The following is a 16273-nucleotide window of genomic DNA, read 5'->3' as shown; positions in this document are numbered from 1 at the left end:
GACAGCCAGCAACCATCAAAAGCTGGAAGAGGCGAGGAAAGATTTTCCCCAAGAGCTTTCAGAGGGAGCATGGCCCTGCTGATACCTTGAGCTCAGACTTCTAGTCTCTACAACAGTGAGAGAATAGATTTCTGTTGTTCTAAGCCAACCAATGCGGGTAGTTTTGTTATGGCAGCCCTTGAGGAAGTTAATTACTCAGCAAGAGGAGTCCTTGGAAGAACAAAAGTGGTGGAAGGCAGACATCCAAACTGGCCTCATGAATAGGCATGGGACCCATGGTTTTTCTCCTTCTGTTCCTTACACCAGAGCAAAATCTAGGCTCCTGGTATTCTCTCAGTATGCTACAGAAGAAGATGTGTTCTCCACTGATGAAATTATTTAGCAGCAAGGGGAACTGTTCATTAAATTAGCCTCAAGGGGTGCTGGAAGGCTAAAGAATGTGACAATAACCAGGCAGAGCCATTGTAACTTCAGCGAGGGAGCACTACAGACACCAGCCAGCAACCTGACTCAACAGTGCTCTAGGGCCCAGTCGCACCAGGTATTATGCAGAAGATGGGGGTCCTCTCTACCCTGATTTGCACGCAGAAGTCATTTTCAAGCACCCCTATCCCTTCAGGGCGCTTGGCAACAGCACAGTATCTGATAAATAGAGCAAGAAGGTGATCTTAACTTCCCTGCTGGGCTAATCAGGTCCCAGCCAGGATTAAGCAGAGAACCTCTCTGGAAGTGGGTCTTCTTTCATCTAAGTCTGTATTTTTATAGTACATTCTTTTTAAAAAGATTTTATTTATTTATTCATGAGAGACACACAGAGAGAGGCAGAGACACAGGCAAGAGGGAGAGGCAGGGTCCCTGCAGGGAGCCCAATGCAGGACTTGATCCCAGGACCCAGGTTCACGACCAGAGCCAATGGCAGATACAAGACACTAAGCCATCCAGGTGGCCCTTACCTGGATGTACCTTCTTAATCTATAATGCACTTTGATTTCTCCCTTCCTCTCTCCCCTACTTTCTCTCTCCCTCTCTTTCTCAATGTTTACATAAAACTCTTTCTCTTTTTGTTTTCTCTTTATTACCAAGTGATCTAGGAAAATATATTTTACTCAGATCTTCCTAATGAGAATAACTATATAATAAAATACAACCATATACTATATTAAATATAATGTGTGTCCTCATCTCCCTCTACCCTACTCTCTTCCCCTGAGGTAAGTAGTTAGTATACACCTTTGTGGCCCTTCTCTGCACTTACATGTTCATCTCAAATAATCTGTTTATTTTCAGATAGATAGATAGATAGATAGATAGATAGATAGATAGATGATAGATAGATGTTAGGTATATAGATGATAGATCATCCTACATGTGGAATTTTTACTTGCTTTCTTAACTCTAAGATATATCTAATAAATCTTTCGATATCAATACTATAAGTCTGCCTTGTTCCTTTTATTTTTTTTAAGATTTTATTTATTTATTCATGAGAGACACAGAGGGAGAGAGAGAGAGGCAGAGACACAGGCAGAAGGAGAAGCAGGATCCATGCAGGGAGCCCAAAGTGGGACTTGATCCCGGGACTCCAGGATCATGCCCTGGGCCGAAGGCAGGCGCTAAAACCGCTGAGCCACCCAGGGATCCCTTATTTTTTTATTTCTTTTAATATTTTATTTATTTATTCATGAGAGACACAGAAAGAAAGAGAGAGGCAGAGACACAGGCAGAGGGAGAAGCAGGCTCCACGCAGGGAGCCCGACGTTGGACTCGATCCCAGGTCTCCAGGATCAGGCCCTGGGCTGAAGGTGGCACTAAACCGCTGAGCCACCTGGGCTGCCCTGTCTTGTTCCTTTTAATGACTGTATGTATTCCACATAATTTATTTAGCCTTGTCAAAATTACAGGCTTTTTATTTCTTACAATTCTCAGTGCTATAAGCAATGCTGCAATATATATACCTTGCATAATATATACCTGGGCTTGGATAAATTTCACTTTCGATAGATTCATAGAGATGAGCTTGTTAGATCAAGAGACATAGGTTTTTTTAAAAACACATCTATACTTTTATTTCTGATTTATACTTTAAATATCCTAGACACTTTCTCTGAATTCATTCATCTCATAAATTCTGATGTTGAATACTGTTAACCATTCTAAACTAACTCATGAAGCATATCATTGCACACTGCAAAATTAAAATTCAAGAATCTCATATAGGAGGTAGTTTATTCTACATGGAGAAAAACTTAAAACTAATTAGCTGAGTCCAAATGAGTGATGGCTGATACCTTTAGAGAAAATTTAAATTCAACAACAAAAATGTAATCAAATCATCCAAATTTTTATATTACCTTCCAGCTACTTTTTGAGCACTTCAACAAAAATGCAAGCACAAATTGTCCTTAGCATGTGAAGAAACACATACATTTTTAATTTAGAAAGATATGGCCAGATTTCCCTCCTAAATGGTTTTACCAGTTTATATGCCCCCCGCTGGAGGTGTAACTCTCATCCTCATCAACTGGATATTATCAGTATTAACCATTTTCTCAGTGTAACAAAAACACCTTGTTTTAATTTACATTTTCCTTGTTGCTAATGATATTGAGCATCTGTTCATGAGTTTATTGGCCATTTATTTTTATTCCTTCTATGGGTCTTTTCACATTTTTTATTGAGTTGTTAATCTTCGGGTTTATACCATCACACTTTATATATTCTGCATATTTAGTACTTGTTATGTATTTGGCAAATGTTCTCCCATTATTTACTTTGTTTTAATTTATTTATAATTTGTCTTATACTCATTCATTCAACAAATATTTACTGAAAATCTACTCTGGGTAGTGAGCAAATATTCTTGTACATGAGTTTAATTTTTACACAAATTTGTCAGCATTTTGCTTTGTTATTTGTTTCTATTTTCCTTAGAAAGCCCTGTTTGACTCCATAATTATAAAAAATAGTCCTAAATTTTTACCTAAAACTTCTATATGTTATTAAATATATTGGGCTTTTGAATACATCTGGAATTAACTGCATATATGCTGTGAGGTAGTCTTTAGCTTTTTTTTTTTTTTCTTTTTCCAAGTGGAAAAGCAGTCCAAAAAAAATCATGGCTTGAATAATCTTTCTATTTCTGATATGAAATACAATCTTCATCATAACCCATATCCTCACAAATAATGGGCCAATTTGAGATTGGGGCTTTGTTTCTTTTCCTATTCCTATGTCTATCTTAATTACTATTTGTGTCTACCATGAGGATTCGACTATTATAGCTCATATGCCTTGATTTGCTACCTAATAAAAGAAGAATCCTATCCTATCATTGTTCTTTTTTCACAGATTTACTGGCTTTTCTGGAGCATTTTCTTTTACAAATGAGCCTTAGAATCAGTTTGTTAAATGCCATAAAGAATCTCACTGACATTTTGATTTGAAAATTATTTGAATGTATATACTAATTTGCAAAGAACTGACTTTAACAATATCAAATGGAAAACATAAGAAGTCTCCATTTATTGAACTCCTTTTTTTGTCTACAGTAACTCCACAGTAAAATTTCATAGTTTTACTTATTTAGATTTTGCATATTTCTTGTTATGTTTATGAGAAATTTAGGTTTTTCCTTGTGATTGCTATTGTGTAGGTAATAGCCCTTTTTCCCATTACATTTCAGAAATAGCTGCTGCTTGTATATAAGTATTGTTTTAGTATATTAATCCTGCATCCAAGGATAAAAGCCATTATTAATTGTAGGGAGAGGGTGGAGAAGGAAGGCAAGTAGAGAGCTTGGAGAGATCCAGAGAGGACAAAACCACATTTAAAATGCTATCTGCCACTATGAGAAGGCATCCACCACCCCTCAACACCCTAGCTTGGCTAAACAGGGTGAAGCATAAAAACAAGACAAATAAATCCCGTAGGAGTTTGGGGAAGTGTTCTGTTATGACTTTGGAGAGCACTGAAGAAATGGCCCCATACTACTTTTAAGCAGAGAAGGAGCCTTATATAGGGGACATAAGTTTTCCTGAGGCTAAAGTGAAGCACTGCACAGAAGAGGCTGAGTAACATCCACCTGTCCCAGTGGTAAATACAGAATTGCTGAGAGCCAACGAGTGAAAGACACCTGGAATGGGGATCACCAGAGGGCACAGTCTGTAGACTTGCAGGACAAGACCATGATCCGGGGCAGCAGTCTCAACAGCACATGGCCAATGTAGACTGAGAAAAGCCAAGTGGGACCAGTTACATTCAGAGAGGATGCAGTGAAGAAAGATGTCAGCAACCAAAAGCCAAATCACCTAAGACAGGCCAGGGGAAGATTCAAAGGACTGAGCACAAGAGAGATGTCATCCTTGCTGCCATGCTGATACATAAGCATCCCCTGCCTCATGATGCCAATCTGGGAATGGAGAAAAAGGAAAAGCTATTGGTATGGGAAAAAATACCCCAATATAGAAGTATGCACTTTGAAGTGATTATGATTAAATAATTAATTCACTGAGTAATTTCCTGAAAGAGATGAAATTCTAAACTGGCAGATCTTGAGTTACCCTGAAATGGCAAGATTGAACTTTTTGCCCCCAGAGGAAAGAGGCTCACTGAAAACTGAATTCAGTCATGGGGAAATAAATGTCACACTTATGCACATCTGAGTCATAATGTGTAACTTTTTAAAAATCTCTTGACTACATAGATCCTGCAAGACATGAAAGTTTTGTTCTTTTGATGCATGCCACTCATGTATACACACTAAGCTACATTCCACAGTTATGGGAATGAAGCTAAAAGCTATAGGTTATAAGTGAGAACACTCACTATTCCTACTTGGAAAACAAATTCTGAAAATCAAACATCCAAAATACGCCACTTCATTTAATACTTTGTTTGTAGACAACCTTCTATCTAAATACTCTGAAAAGGAAAAGATCAAAGGTCATTTCATTTCACAATGGACACACAATGATGGAATAGGGCAATGAGGAAGACATTTCCCTCAACACTGCCCAAATCATGTAGCCTACTTCCATTTTGACCTAGTTGACAAGAAATGATAAAAAGCTTGATTCAAAGTTTCCAATTCCAGGAAGTACTGACTAATTGTACTCACCCCACCTTTCCCACTGAATGCATAAAACCTGGACAGTAAATAATAGCAGGCAGAGTGGGAAAGGTCAATAATTCACAAGATCACTGAACTGGTGTTGAAATCTCCACATTTTTCCCCTCTGGTATCCCCTGGACAGAACTCAGAGATACTGGAAAGGCATCACTATGGATGGGGAAAGCTCCAGGAGAAGCTCCTAGTTAAGGCAAAGGGGGCTCTGGCAGCAACATAGCAACAGTATGTTGCTATCATGGGCTGGAGATTTTCTTATCTGGAAATTTATCCTCTTTTCTTTGATAATCATAGAACTACTCAAGTTATGTATTTCATATCGTGTGAGTTTTGGTAATTCATGGTGTTTGAGGAATGAGCCCATTTCATCTAAGCTGTCAAGCTTACATATTCAGAGTTGTTCTGTGGGGCCTGTAGTGATAGCCTCTTTTATTCCTGATATTGGTAATTTGTGTCTTCTTTTTTCTTTATCAGTCTTACTAGAGGTTCATCACTTTCTTGATATTTTCAAAGACCAACTTTTATTATTTAATAATTTTCTGTATCATGTACTGACAAACATAGCAGCTTGGCTGAATCTCAGAGCTATTAGAGCTGATTAAAGCTGATCTCAAATGATTACATGCTACATGATTACATTTATCTGACAATCTCAAAGGAACACAAACTATACTGACAGAACAAATCAAGGGCTGCTGGTGCTTAGGGGTGGAGGTTCATGACTACAAAATGGAGCACAAAGGGAGGTTTTTGAGGTGATGGATCTATTCTCTACCCTGATTCTACTGGAGGTTATACAAAACTATATGTTAAAATTTACAGAACTATACACCAAAATAATGTCAATTTTACTACATGTTCACTTACAGAATAAAATTTAAGTTCAGAGGAGAAATAAGACCTTGGTTTAAGAAGTTTTTCAGCTTTAAAATGTACACCCTGGGGCACATAGGTAGCTCAGTTGGCTAAGCATTCGATTCTTGATTTTGGCTCAGGTCATGATGTTGGGGTTGTGAAACTGAGCCCCACACTGGGTTCCATGCTTATCAGGGAGTCTGCTTGAGATTCTTTTTCCCTCGCCCTCTGCCCCTCCCCCATTCACATGCACTCTCTCTAGATAAACAAAATCTTTTAAAAAATAAAATAGAATGTATACCAAATTAAGGAACTGTCCAATTAATTATTCTTTCAATTAAATATTTCTTCCTTAATAAATTTGAAGTCATCATAAAAATAAGTGTGATTCTATCTATTTTCAACAAGATTTGGGGGAAACAAACACTCTCACATAATATTACTGGGAGTAAATTACTCTAAGGTCTTTAAATGGATATTTATCACTAAGAAAGGTAAAATATATACCTTTTCATCCAACAATTTCACTTCTAAAAGGAATTTCTAGTATATATGTACTTGCAAACATGCAAGAAAATATATACAAGCATGTTTATTACAGCATAATGCATAATAGCAAATTATTAGAAAATACTTTGATGTCTGTTCTATATTCATGTAATTATCAGAAAGGCATTTTTTAAAGATTTATTTATTTATTCATGAGAGACACAGACTGAGAGAGAGGCAGAGACACAGGCAGGGGGAGAAGCAGGCTCCTTGCAGGGAGCTTGATGTGGGACTTGATCCTGGATCCTGGGATCATGACCTGAGCCAAAGGCAGGAGCCCAACCACTGAGACACCCAGGCATCCCCAGAAAGGCATTTTTAAAATGATACCAATATTGATATTTTTAAAATCTCTAAAGCTATTTAAAATAGTAAGATATAAAATAATATAGAGAGATTGATTCAGTTTTGTTTATAAAGGATCTTATATATGATGGGGAAGCTTACATATATACATAAGAAATCTCAGAAGGATATGTAAAATATTGTTAAGTTATTTCTTTGTGGAGTGAGCTTGGGGATATAAGTGGAAGAGAAAAGAAATAGTTTGGGTTTTCATTTTAAATTCTTCCGAACTAAGAAAACTTATGGACGTCATTTAAAACCTGTTTTAAGGGATCCCTGGGTGGCGCAGCGGTTTGGCGCCTGCCTTTGGCCCAGGGCGCGATCCTGGAGACCCGGGATCGAATCCCACGTCGGGCTCCCGGGCATGGAGCCTGCTTCTCCTTCTGCCTATGTCTCTGCCTCTCTCTCTCTCTCTGTGTGACTATCATAAATAAATAAAAATTTTAAAAAAAAATAAAACCTGTTTTAATACATGAGGTATGAATGTCTATGTGAGGTAATGGATGTTAAATAATCTTACTGTGGTAATCATTTTGCAATAGACACATATATTAAATCATTATGTTATAGATCTTAAACTTCTACAATGCTACATGACAATTATATCTCATTAAAAGGGAAAATTTTAAATAGCAAGTAAAATGAAAATAAACTGTCTTTAAAAATACTATTAAGAAATAATACTGCCTGAAAGTCTGCCATCAAACCATTCTTCCAAGAAATTTTGCCCTCATTGGATACTCAAAGGCAATCAAAGAATTAAAGGTATACACATACCCATGAATAAACTTGCCTGGAGTTCTGCAACTATATAATTTTGATAGATTCATGGATGAGTCCCAGGAGTTGAACCCAGTTTCTCTAGGTTAATAATACACAAATCTTAGTTTAAAATTTGTTCTAATTTACAGTAAAGTTAATATTTCTGGGAGATATATAGATATAGATACATATATGTACATACATATATATACATACACATATTTGTATTTATATAGGTACATATATATATGTATATATACATACACAGAAATTCTTGATACTAAAAGACACCGTCATCAACAAAATTAGATCTGTGACCCTTAGAAAATTACATGATTTCTTGTTCAGTTATGCCCTCAAAAATATAACAGAAGACTGGGTGATGGATAAGACCTTTACCAGTTCCTAGAACCAATAAGTATACCAGTCCGGTATAGAAATGGAATTTTACATAGTTCTTCTTTCCAGATTCAGATTTCATTTGTCATTAGATTGATATTGGCTACCATTCAAATGTCAATCTTTAAAACATTTTTACCAAACCTTATAAATTTTCAGTTGGTTGTTCAGATTTACTTCGCATGGGGACAAAGCTCATAAGCAGCAAATTCCTCACAAATTAAAAGTTTTGTCTTCCATTAAGTGCTGAAATACATCTAAGGGATAAATTTATATTTTAAAAGTGTGTATAGCCTAAGGAAAATATCGTGTGACATTTAAGAACCAAAATCAAAGGACCATTTACTATAAATAAGCTTACTGGAAAATTGTCTAAACATTTTAAAACACATAAACAAAAATATCAAAACTTAGTAGCTAAGGATAAAAGCTAGGCATCAGCAATTTTTTAAAGATTTTTTTCACTTATTTATTTTAGAGACAGAGTGTGTGTATGCACATGCACATGTATGCAACTAAGGGGAGGAGCAGAGGAAGAGAGAGAATCTCAAGCAGATTTCCCACTGAGTAAGGAGCTCAGATCATGATCTGAGCAGAAATCAAGAGTTAGACACAGGGCACCTGGGTGGCTCAGTGGTTGAGCATCTGCCTTCAGTTCAGGTTGGGATCCCAGGGTCCTGGGATCACGTCCTGCATCAGGCTTCCTGGGAGGAGCCTGCTTCTCCCTCTACCTGTATCTCTGCCTCTCTCTCTGTGTCTTTCATGAATAAATAAATAAAATCTTTAAAGAGAGAGAGAGAGATTTAATTGACTTAGCCACCCAGGTGCCCCAGCAATATCTTTAGACATACTAATTCATTCTTATTATCCTGCATATCATTCTATATAGAGCTTCCAGATACTTCTGTCCTGCTATTTCTTTTTAGATTTTTGTCCCAATTCTATTCCAGCTTCACCACAACAGACTGACCTCTCTGGACTTCGCATGACCCCTGCTGCTTCCTGTTTCAACTTTCCTGCCAGTTCCTTCAACAGCCATGGCTCCCAGCAGCCATGGGTATCAGCCTTCCCCAGAACGACCTGGCTGTCTTTCCTGCACTAATCAGACAGAGTTTGCTTCTGAGAGATGGGTCAGGGAAGGAAAAGGAATGGAAAGGAACAAAGAGAAGAAGAGATAAGAGGGAGGGAACAAGAGGGGGAAAAAAAGAAGGTTAAGGAATAGATGTATTGGTTGCTAGTTTGCCATCGGCATTCAGTTTCTGCCTTCTCCGACTTAAAAGCCCTGCCCAAAATAATTTCTTTATATTTGAAAAAGGAAGGAATCCCTTGAATAATGGTAAGTGACATAATATGTGCTAAACTGATTTCCGATGAGAAACTGATTTATCTCCTATATTTCAGAGCCCTGGGAAAGTTGACATGGAGGGATAAATGGATTTCAGGGCAGGCAATGAATTTCTGAAGTGCATTTCAGAAGCCCTCCTCCAAATCATAAATAAAAGCAGGCTGACTACAGCCTTGCACAGATTACCAAGACAAAACACCATATCATCCTGGATCCAATCACAACACCCTCCTCACAACACCCAAAGTGGATGACCAGATGTTCTAGAAAGATGTTTCCCAAGGCAACTTCCCTAAGAGTTCATCAATTAAAAAAAAAAAATAATAAAAAAAAAAGCAGTTCAGAACAGGAGGGCTTGAAAGCAATTACTTGGGGGAAGAAATTATTGTAGGGAGTTTGAAGAGTAGAAAAGAATAATACAATCTTCAGTAAAGTCAGCGGCAAGAATCTAGTTTCAAAATACACCTAACTTTTCTCATCCCCTTAAAACTGCACCTCCCACCCTCAACCACTTACTAGCAATTCCCACAATCCAAAGGCACCTGGCACCTTGTGGTTATGTTTAACAGATCCTCAACCTAATTCCAATAATCCTGTTCAAATTTGAAATATGAAGGTAGGGTGATGGTAATAGTAACTGCAAGGAAGGCAAAGGCTAGCAAATAAGAGAACTCACTCACTCTCTCTCCAATGGGAGAGAGAGGCCCCCACCCACAGATCTTCAACTCCTGCCATTTCTTCCCTGGCAGCAGAAACTTTGTCGAGAAACAGAACCTATCTTTGGACATTTCACAGCAAAAGTGAAACCAGAGATTGACACTTACATTTCATTTGCTTGGAGATGGACTTGTTAGGTTCAAGCCAGTGCTAGGGAGAAAAAAAGCAGAGATTATGGGTCAAATGGCTGAACCATACGATGCATACTTAATAACTAAAAGAAATTCAATACAATCTTTTTCCAAAGCACAGTCTTGGTTCCCATAGATATTCCTCAAGGTTCCACCTTCTTCAGATCAACACAAATGATTCCATAATAAAAATACAACAGGCAAGGGTATAAATTACAGAGAATTAACACTATGAGTAGTATTTGAGTCATACTAAGAGAGAAGAACTAGGGAGAGAACATACACTTCAACTGGATATTCTCGTGGCTCTAGTGGATCCTAGGTGATGGGGTTCCATTGCTCTGGGCAAGCCACAGATGGCTAAGGACTTTGATGTCCATGACCTCAAAGAGCCACAGTCCAAGACAGCTACAGTACCCTATTTCCCTGCCAGGTAGCCTCTGTTGTGAACAGTGGGACAAGTGAGCCTTAGCCCAATCATACAGAGGCAATTCTTCCTTACAGTAGGGAGGAACAAATGACTTTAAATATATCACTTCAGAGGCCTGAGATCATCCAGAAGAAACACTAGCTGTATCACAAAACAAAGAAGCCCAACGACCTCAGTAGCTCAGAATGGCATTTAGTGACAAGCATTTGAAGCAGATACCATGCTGATCCCAGCAGCCAGTTCACTCTACATGCTAAGAGCCAGGTAGCTTTTGATATCCCTAACCATGATGTCCCTGAAGCCACTTAGGGCATGCCAGGAAGCATCACTCTATACATCCACAGTTTATAAAGACAATAGGAGTGCCATTGGTATCCATCAGGAGGTTAGAGAACCCTCACTTGCCAGGCACTCATCACACTTGATACTAGAGAGGAAAGGAGGACACTTACCATCAGTGGAGGCTTACACCCTTGTGTCATCCAGTTAAGCCTCAGAGTTCTGTAACACCCCTACCTTTTGATATAAATGCATAACCATAAAATCTAGTAAGAGCTAGCATATGCTGAGTGCCTCCTAAATGCCAGGGCCAGCACTACCACCCCACTTGCAGATGAGAAATCAGGAGGCTTGGGACATTAGACAACTGGCCTGAGGTCACCTAGAGAATAAATGATAAAACCAGTGCACAGTGGGATTCCAGAGCACAGGCCCTTCGCCTTGGCCATGCTGCCTCCCCAGAAGGTCTGCTCTAAAACACACTACTCTTGATAAACATTCCTTCTTTCCCCAGGAGTAGATAAATTGAGTGGCCAAATCAATAGTTTCCAATCCAGGGGGTAAGATCTCTGCAGTCTTCAAAAATTAGAAGAAAGGTCTTTTCACTATGTCAACATCAGGAAGAGTTTGACAGAAAACCACACATTCACTTCTAATGTATTACACAAACTGAATAGCAAGTTTCTTTGATTCTGATCAAAATTATGTCTGTTTATTTTGAGAACCCTGTTTTTCTCCTCTTTTCATTTTTTTTAAATTGTGATAACATATACATCATATTCACCATCCTAATCATTTTTAAGTGCGTAGTTCAGTAGTATTAAATGTATTCAAAACAGTGCACAATCATCACCACCATCCATCTCCAGAGCACTTTCACCTTGTAAAACAGAAACTCAAGTCCTAATAAACAGTCACTCTGCAGCCCCCTTTCTCCAGGCCCTTGGAAACCACCATTCTACTTTTGGTTATCTCCTTCTAGTCAAAAGTGATGTTTGGCATTCACACAGTTATCATTTAATAGTGGGGAAATTTCTCGATTGGACTACTTACTACCTGTATAACCGTGTACAAAATGTTTAACCTCACTCTCAATTTCCACAACTATCATATGGGAATAGCAATCATACCTACTTCACAGGGTTATTGCAAGGATTTTAAAAGTTAGTAAATACTAAACGTGAGACACTTAAACAGTGCCTGGCACATGAAAAATATCAATAAGTCCTTGTTTGCTGATGCTTTTGTTAGTTAATAAGTATGGTTTCATTAGCAGACCACATCCCATGGAGGAGAATAATAAAAGGGGCATCAGATGATTATGTTCTAGAAATAAATAAGATAATTTAGAACTAAGGCAAGAAAAAATACCTACTGAGATCAGTATCTACTGCTACTGTCTCACAGAGAAAAATCACTAGTCATTTGGCCAATAAAGTCTGAAATACATTTTCTGAATTCCCCTTGCTTGGCATCCTTTGAACTCCTTAGCCCTTCTCTGCCTAACTGCGACCTGCCTCTCCTCCTCATCTCTGCTTACATGGAGGACAAGTACATTTCATTTGATATGCCCATACAAGTTAGTGCCAATCTCCCAGGGCTGCAAAGAAGGATCCAAGTCTCAGTGAGAATGAGTACCACGATGGAATGGCAATATCTGCCATGGAGGGATAGGGAACATGTAAGGGATGCCTGCAAGGTATCTTACCATCTGTGCCCTAAATAAATTATTTATTTTAAATGAACTGGCCTCCTCATTATCCTATGAAATACAGTTTCTGATGGATTCTGACCTTCCTCATCCTCTCAGCCTATTCACACCCTACCCTTGCCTCTCAAACCTTGTGCATCTTAATTACTTATGTCTATAGTGTGACCACTACATACTTTTCCCCAGGACAACTATTCTTCTGCAGTGAGATAGTCATGGGGTATAAAGCCCTAAGAAAAATAGGCTAGCAATAGTCATGTTTCAAGGGATTATAGGAAATCATTTCTTCAGAGAGGGTCAAGCTCAGTTCATGAACTTAATTTTAATTTTTATTAAAATTTAAAAATCTGACTGACCTATGGCCCAACAATCCCCTTATTTCCTAATTTGCCCATATGAACACAGAGGAACATAACAAGGATCCTCATTGCAAGATTATATTAAATTATAAAATATTAGAATATTAATGGCCATCATCAGGAAAATGGTAAATAACCTATAATCTGTTTATGTTCTTGATGATTCTTCAGTGTATTATAGGAGGTAGATCTTGATGTGTAATGTTATTAGACCTCTAAAGCACACTGCATGATGAAAAAAGTGAACTGCAAAATTTATAACTATGGCCACAGTTCCCAAATCATGCACTGACGTGCCCCAGGGAAAAGGAGTCATTCTAGACATCTTTCAGATATCCACCGTGCAAACTATAAGCTCAAGGAAGTTCCCAGCTCCAATATCAGATCATGCTATATTCCTTTTTATGTCATACTTTTTGCAATTCTGAGTTGCTGGTGATTGCTGTGATAAAAAGCAAGTACTATGCTAAAAGAGGCATGAGAGGTAATGAGTATGGAAGTATTTGATCTGGTCCCAGATTCTGAGGAAGCCAGGGGGCAGCCAACAGGGGACACATCCTGTTCCTGGGTAATGGTGGTTAAGAATGAACTGGAAATACTATTTTCATGTAGGTCATGTTCTAAATGGCCCCAAGGTGTTAGGATATAAATACCAAGTTTGTTGTCTCTAACTCTTATTACAGAGGGCACTATGAAATAAATACTTTTGACCTAGGGCACCATGAAATCATTACTAAGATACTAAGAGAGCCATAAATCAACAAAGTTTGGGAACCTCTGAACTATGGTATCATCGAATTAATGTGTTTTCTTTTTTAAGTAAAAAGTACAAACACTACCCTATATTTTCAAAGAATACATAATAAGTATCTAAATGTATTTTTAAAAATCTGAAATGAAACATGATAAACAGATAAGAGAGAGAAAACAGGAATTTAGAGGTGCTGCTCAAAAGAAACTATGACTTCTGTTTTATCTGTGATGTTTTAACTTCTGCTTTTTACATGTATTCATGCATTACATGAATAATTAGAAGTCAGTATTTTTAAAAAAGAAAGCTAAGCTCTACTCAGGATAAAGGTGGATTTTTATGTAGTTTAGACTTATTGAGACTCAAGAAGAATTTCATATATAACAGGCAGATGTCAAGTCCAACTAAGCCCCCCAGCTTTGGCACTGCAGTCCAATACAGAAGCCAGGAGGCATGCGTTCAAATCCCAATTCTGCCACTTATAGTGATGTGACCTCCAGTGAGTTTCTTCCTGTTTTCCCACTTACAGCATCATCGTACGGTATAAGTAGGTTAACACATTAAGAAGTCCTTAGAACAGAGCTTAGAGCATAGTGAAGGCTTAGTAAACCCCAGCTGTTCCCACCTTCTTTGTGTTCACTCAGACACTCCCAAGTTGATGCAATGACCCCTCCTAGTGGGCCCACCTCTGGAACTCTCTTCTTCTAACACTCCCACCCCATCTGCCTTCTGTTCTACATGAAAGGTAATTAATTCTCCTCCCTTTTTTCCTTCTTCCTTTTAGAGTTGCAAGTTGGGCAATGAATTCAAATCTGAACTACACCAACAACTCCTGCTGTTACTACATGTACAGATGGATTACACGCCTTTGAAAAAGAAAGAACCATGATTCTGCGTGCTTGGCAATTAGACAGGAGGCTCAGAACATACACTGCATTGCTATTTCCCTTTCAATTCCTACTTGGAATATATGCTAGTTGTTGGTTTTGTTGGGTTTTTTAAAATTCTGCTTCCTTACTGGAAAGTGAAATTCCCTAAGAGAGGTAGAAAGAAAAGCCTGCCAACCAAATATCTGAATTTGCGGCTGGTTTACTATAGCTGAAACCTTTATTTCTTCAACTTACATTTAGAATAAGAATTCCAAAGACTAAAGAAGCTAAGATCCAATTACTGATTCTATCTAATGAGCTTCAGAAGTCAGATAAACCTGAGGAGGCATTCCTTCAGCATGATCTGAAGGTATCAGGAAGGTAGGTCTGCAGGGATACTGCCAGGGTTCTGCCCAGATGCCCTCAGAGGCCCTTTTCTCCTTAGTTATACAGCAGCTTGATCGTTCTTAGGAAGGCTGCCTCAGGTTCCTGGAACCCAATGCAGGGGAGAAGGAGCCTCCTCCACTCACATCTTCCCTGTCAGGTTAAGAAGTGACAGGTGGGGGAGGATAAGTACCTCTGCTCCCTTGCCCCTAGGCCAGGACAATTCTAAGGCATGACCTACACTCTTCCAGAGCTCCTCTGTGGCTTTCAGCCAAGTTCTCCTCTGTACAACTTTGTTCAACATCACACACTTGTGTGACCATCCACCCTTCTTTGTCTCAATCCCCCCAAGCTCCTAAAAGTCTTTTTTCCTGGGAAGATTTCCTAATAAAACTGAAATTTTCATCTCTAGATCCACTTCTGGGTACCACAGTCAAGACAGCCTCCCTAACTCCCCACCAAAAACTGCCCTCTCTCCATGGCTTGACCCCCAGTAACCAGTATATCCTGCTATGAGAGGTTCCAATTTATTTTTTATTTAAACTCAATTTGCTGGGCAGCCCGAGTGGCTCAGTGGTTTAGTGCCACCTTCAGCCCAAGGCCTGATCCTGGAGACCTGGGATCCAGTCCCACATCAGGCTCCCTGCATGGAGCCTGCTTCTCCCTCTGCCGTGTCTCTGCCTCTCTCTCTCTCTCTCTCTCTCTCTTTCTCTTTCTCTGTGTGTGTGTCTCATGAATAAATAAATAAAATCTTTAAAAATAAAAAAATAAAAAAAAAATAAACTCAATTTGCCAACATACAGTATAACACCCAGAGCTCATCCCATCAAGTGCCCTCCTCAGTGCCCATCATCCAGTCACCCCATCCCCCCACCTTCCTCCCCTTTTGCAACCCTTTGTTGGTTTCCCAGAGTTAGGAGTCTCTCATGGTTTGTCTCCCTCTCTAATTTTTCCCACTCAGTTTCCCTCATTTGCTTAGAGAAGTTCCGATTCAAACAAGGTTTTCAGTCTGGACAATCTAGCCTGACCACATTTCAAGCCACCTCTTAGAACAAATTTATTTTGACTGATAGCAGCTTGAAGCAAAGAGAAGTTAATGAAGCCTCACAAAGGGGTGAAAAGTAGGGTGCTGGCTAAGCCCTCTACTCTCTGATTCCCTCTTCTGTGGTCTTGGGGGACAGATTCCAGGACTCCTAAAATTCCTTCAGCTCTCACATTCTACATTCTATGAACCTGAAGTATGAGAACATTACCAACAAATG

General features: G+C 38.8%; 1 protein-coding gene across 1 annotated transcript in view; it reads right to left on the bottom strand.

Moving 5' to 3' along the window:
• The window catches only part of LOC119878702 (FERM domain-containing protein 3-like), a gene marked incomplete at its 3' end in the record, with an annotated part of 37235 nt that extends 26095 nt beyond the window's left edge, over positions 1 to 11140 (bottom strand). The window contains exons 1-2 of the mRNA XM_038589289.1: positions 11111 to 11140; positions 10205 to 10247 (exon numbers count right to left, since the gene is read on the bottom strand). Of these exons, the coding sequence (XP_038445217.1) occupies positions 10205 to 10247; positions 11111 to 11140 (73 nt within the window). The remainder of the gene's footprint in view (positions 1 to 10204; positions 10248 to 11110) is intronic.
• Positions 11141 to 16273: the final 5133 nt, after the last annotated feature.

Source organism: Canis lupus, unplaced genomic scaffold (assembly GCF_011100685.1).
Source record: "Canis lupus familiaris isolate Mischka breed German Shepherd unplaced genomic scaffold, alternate assembly UU_Cfam_GSD_1.0 chrUn_S1841H2038, whole genome shotgun sequence".
In the NCBI taxonomy this organism is placed as follows: Eukaryota; Metazoa; Chordata; class Mammalia; order Carnivora; family Canidae; genus Canis; species Canis lupus.
This window is presented reverse-complemented; position numbering and strand designations above follow the sequence as displayed.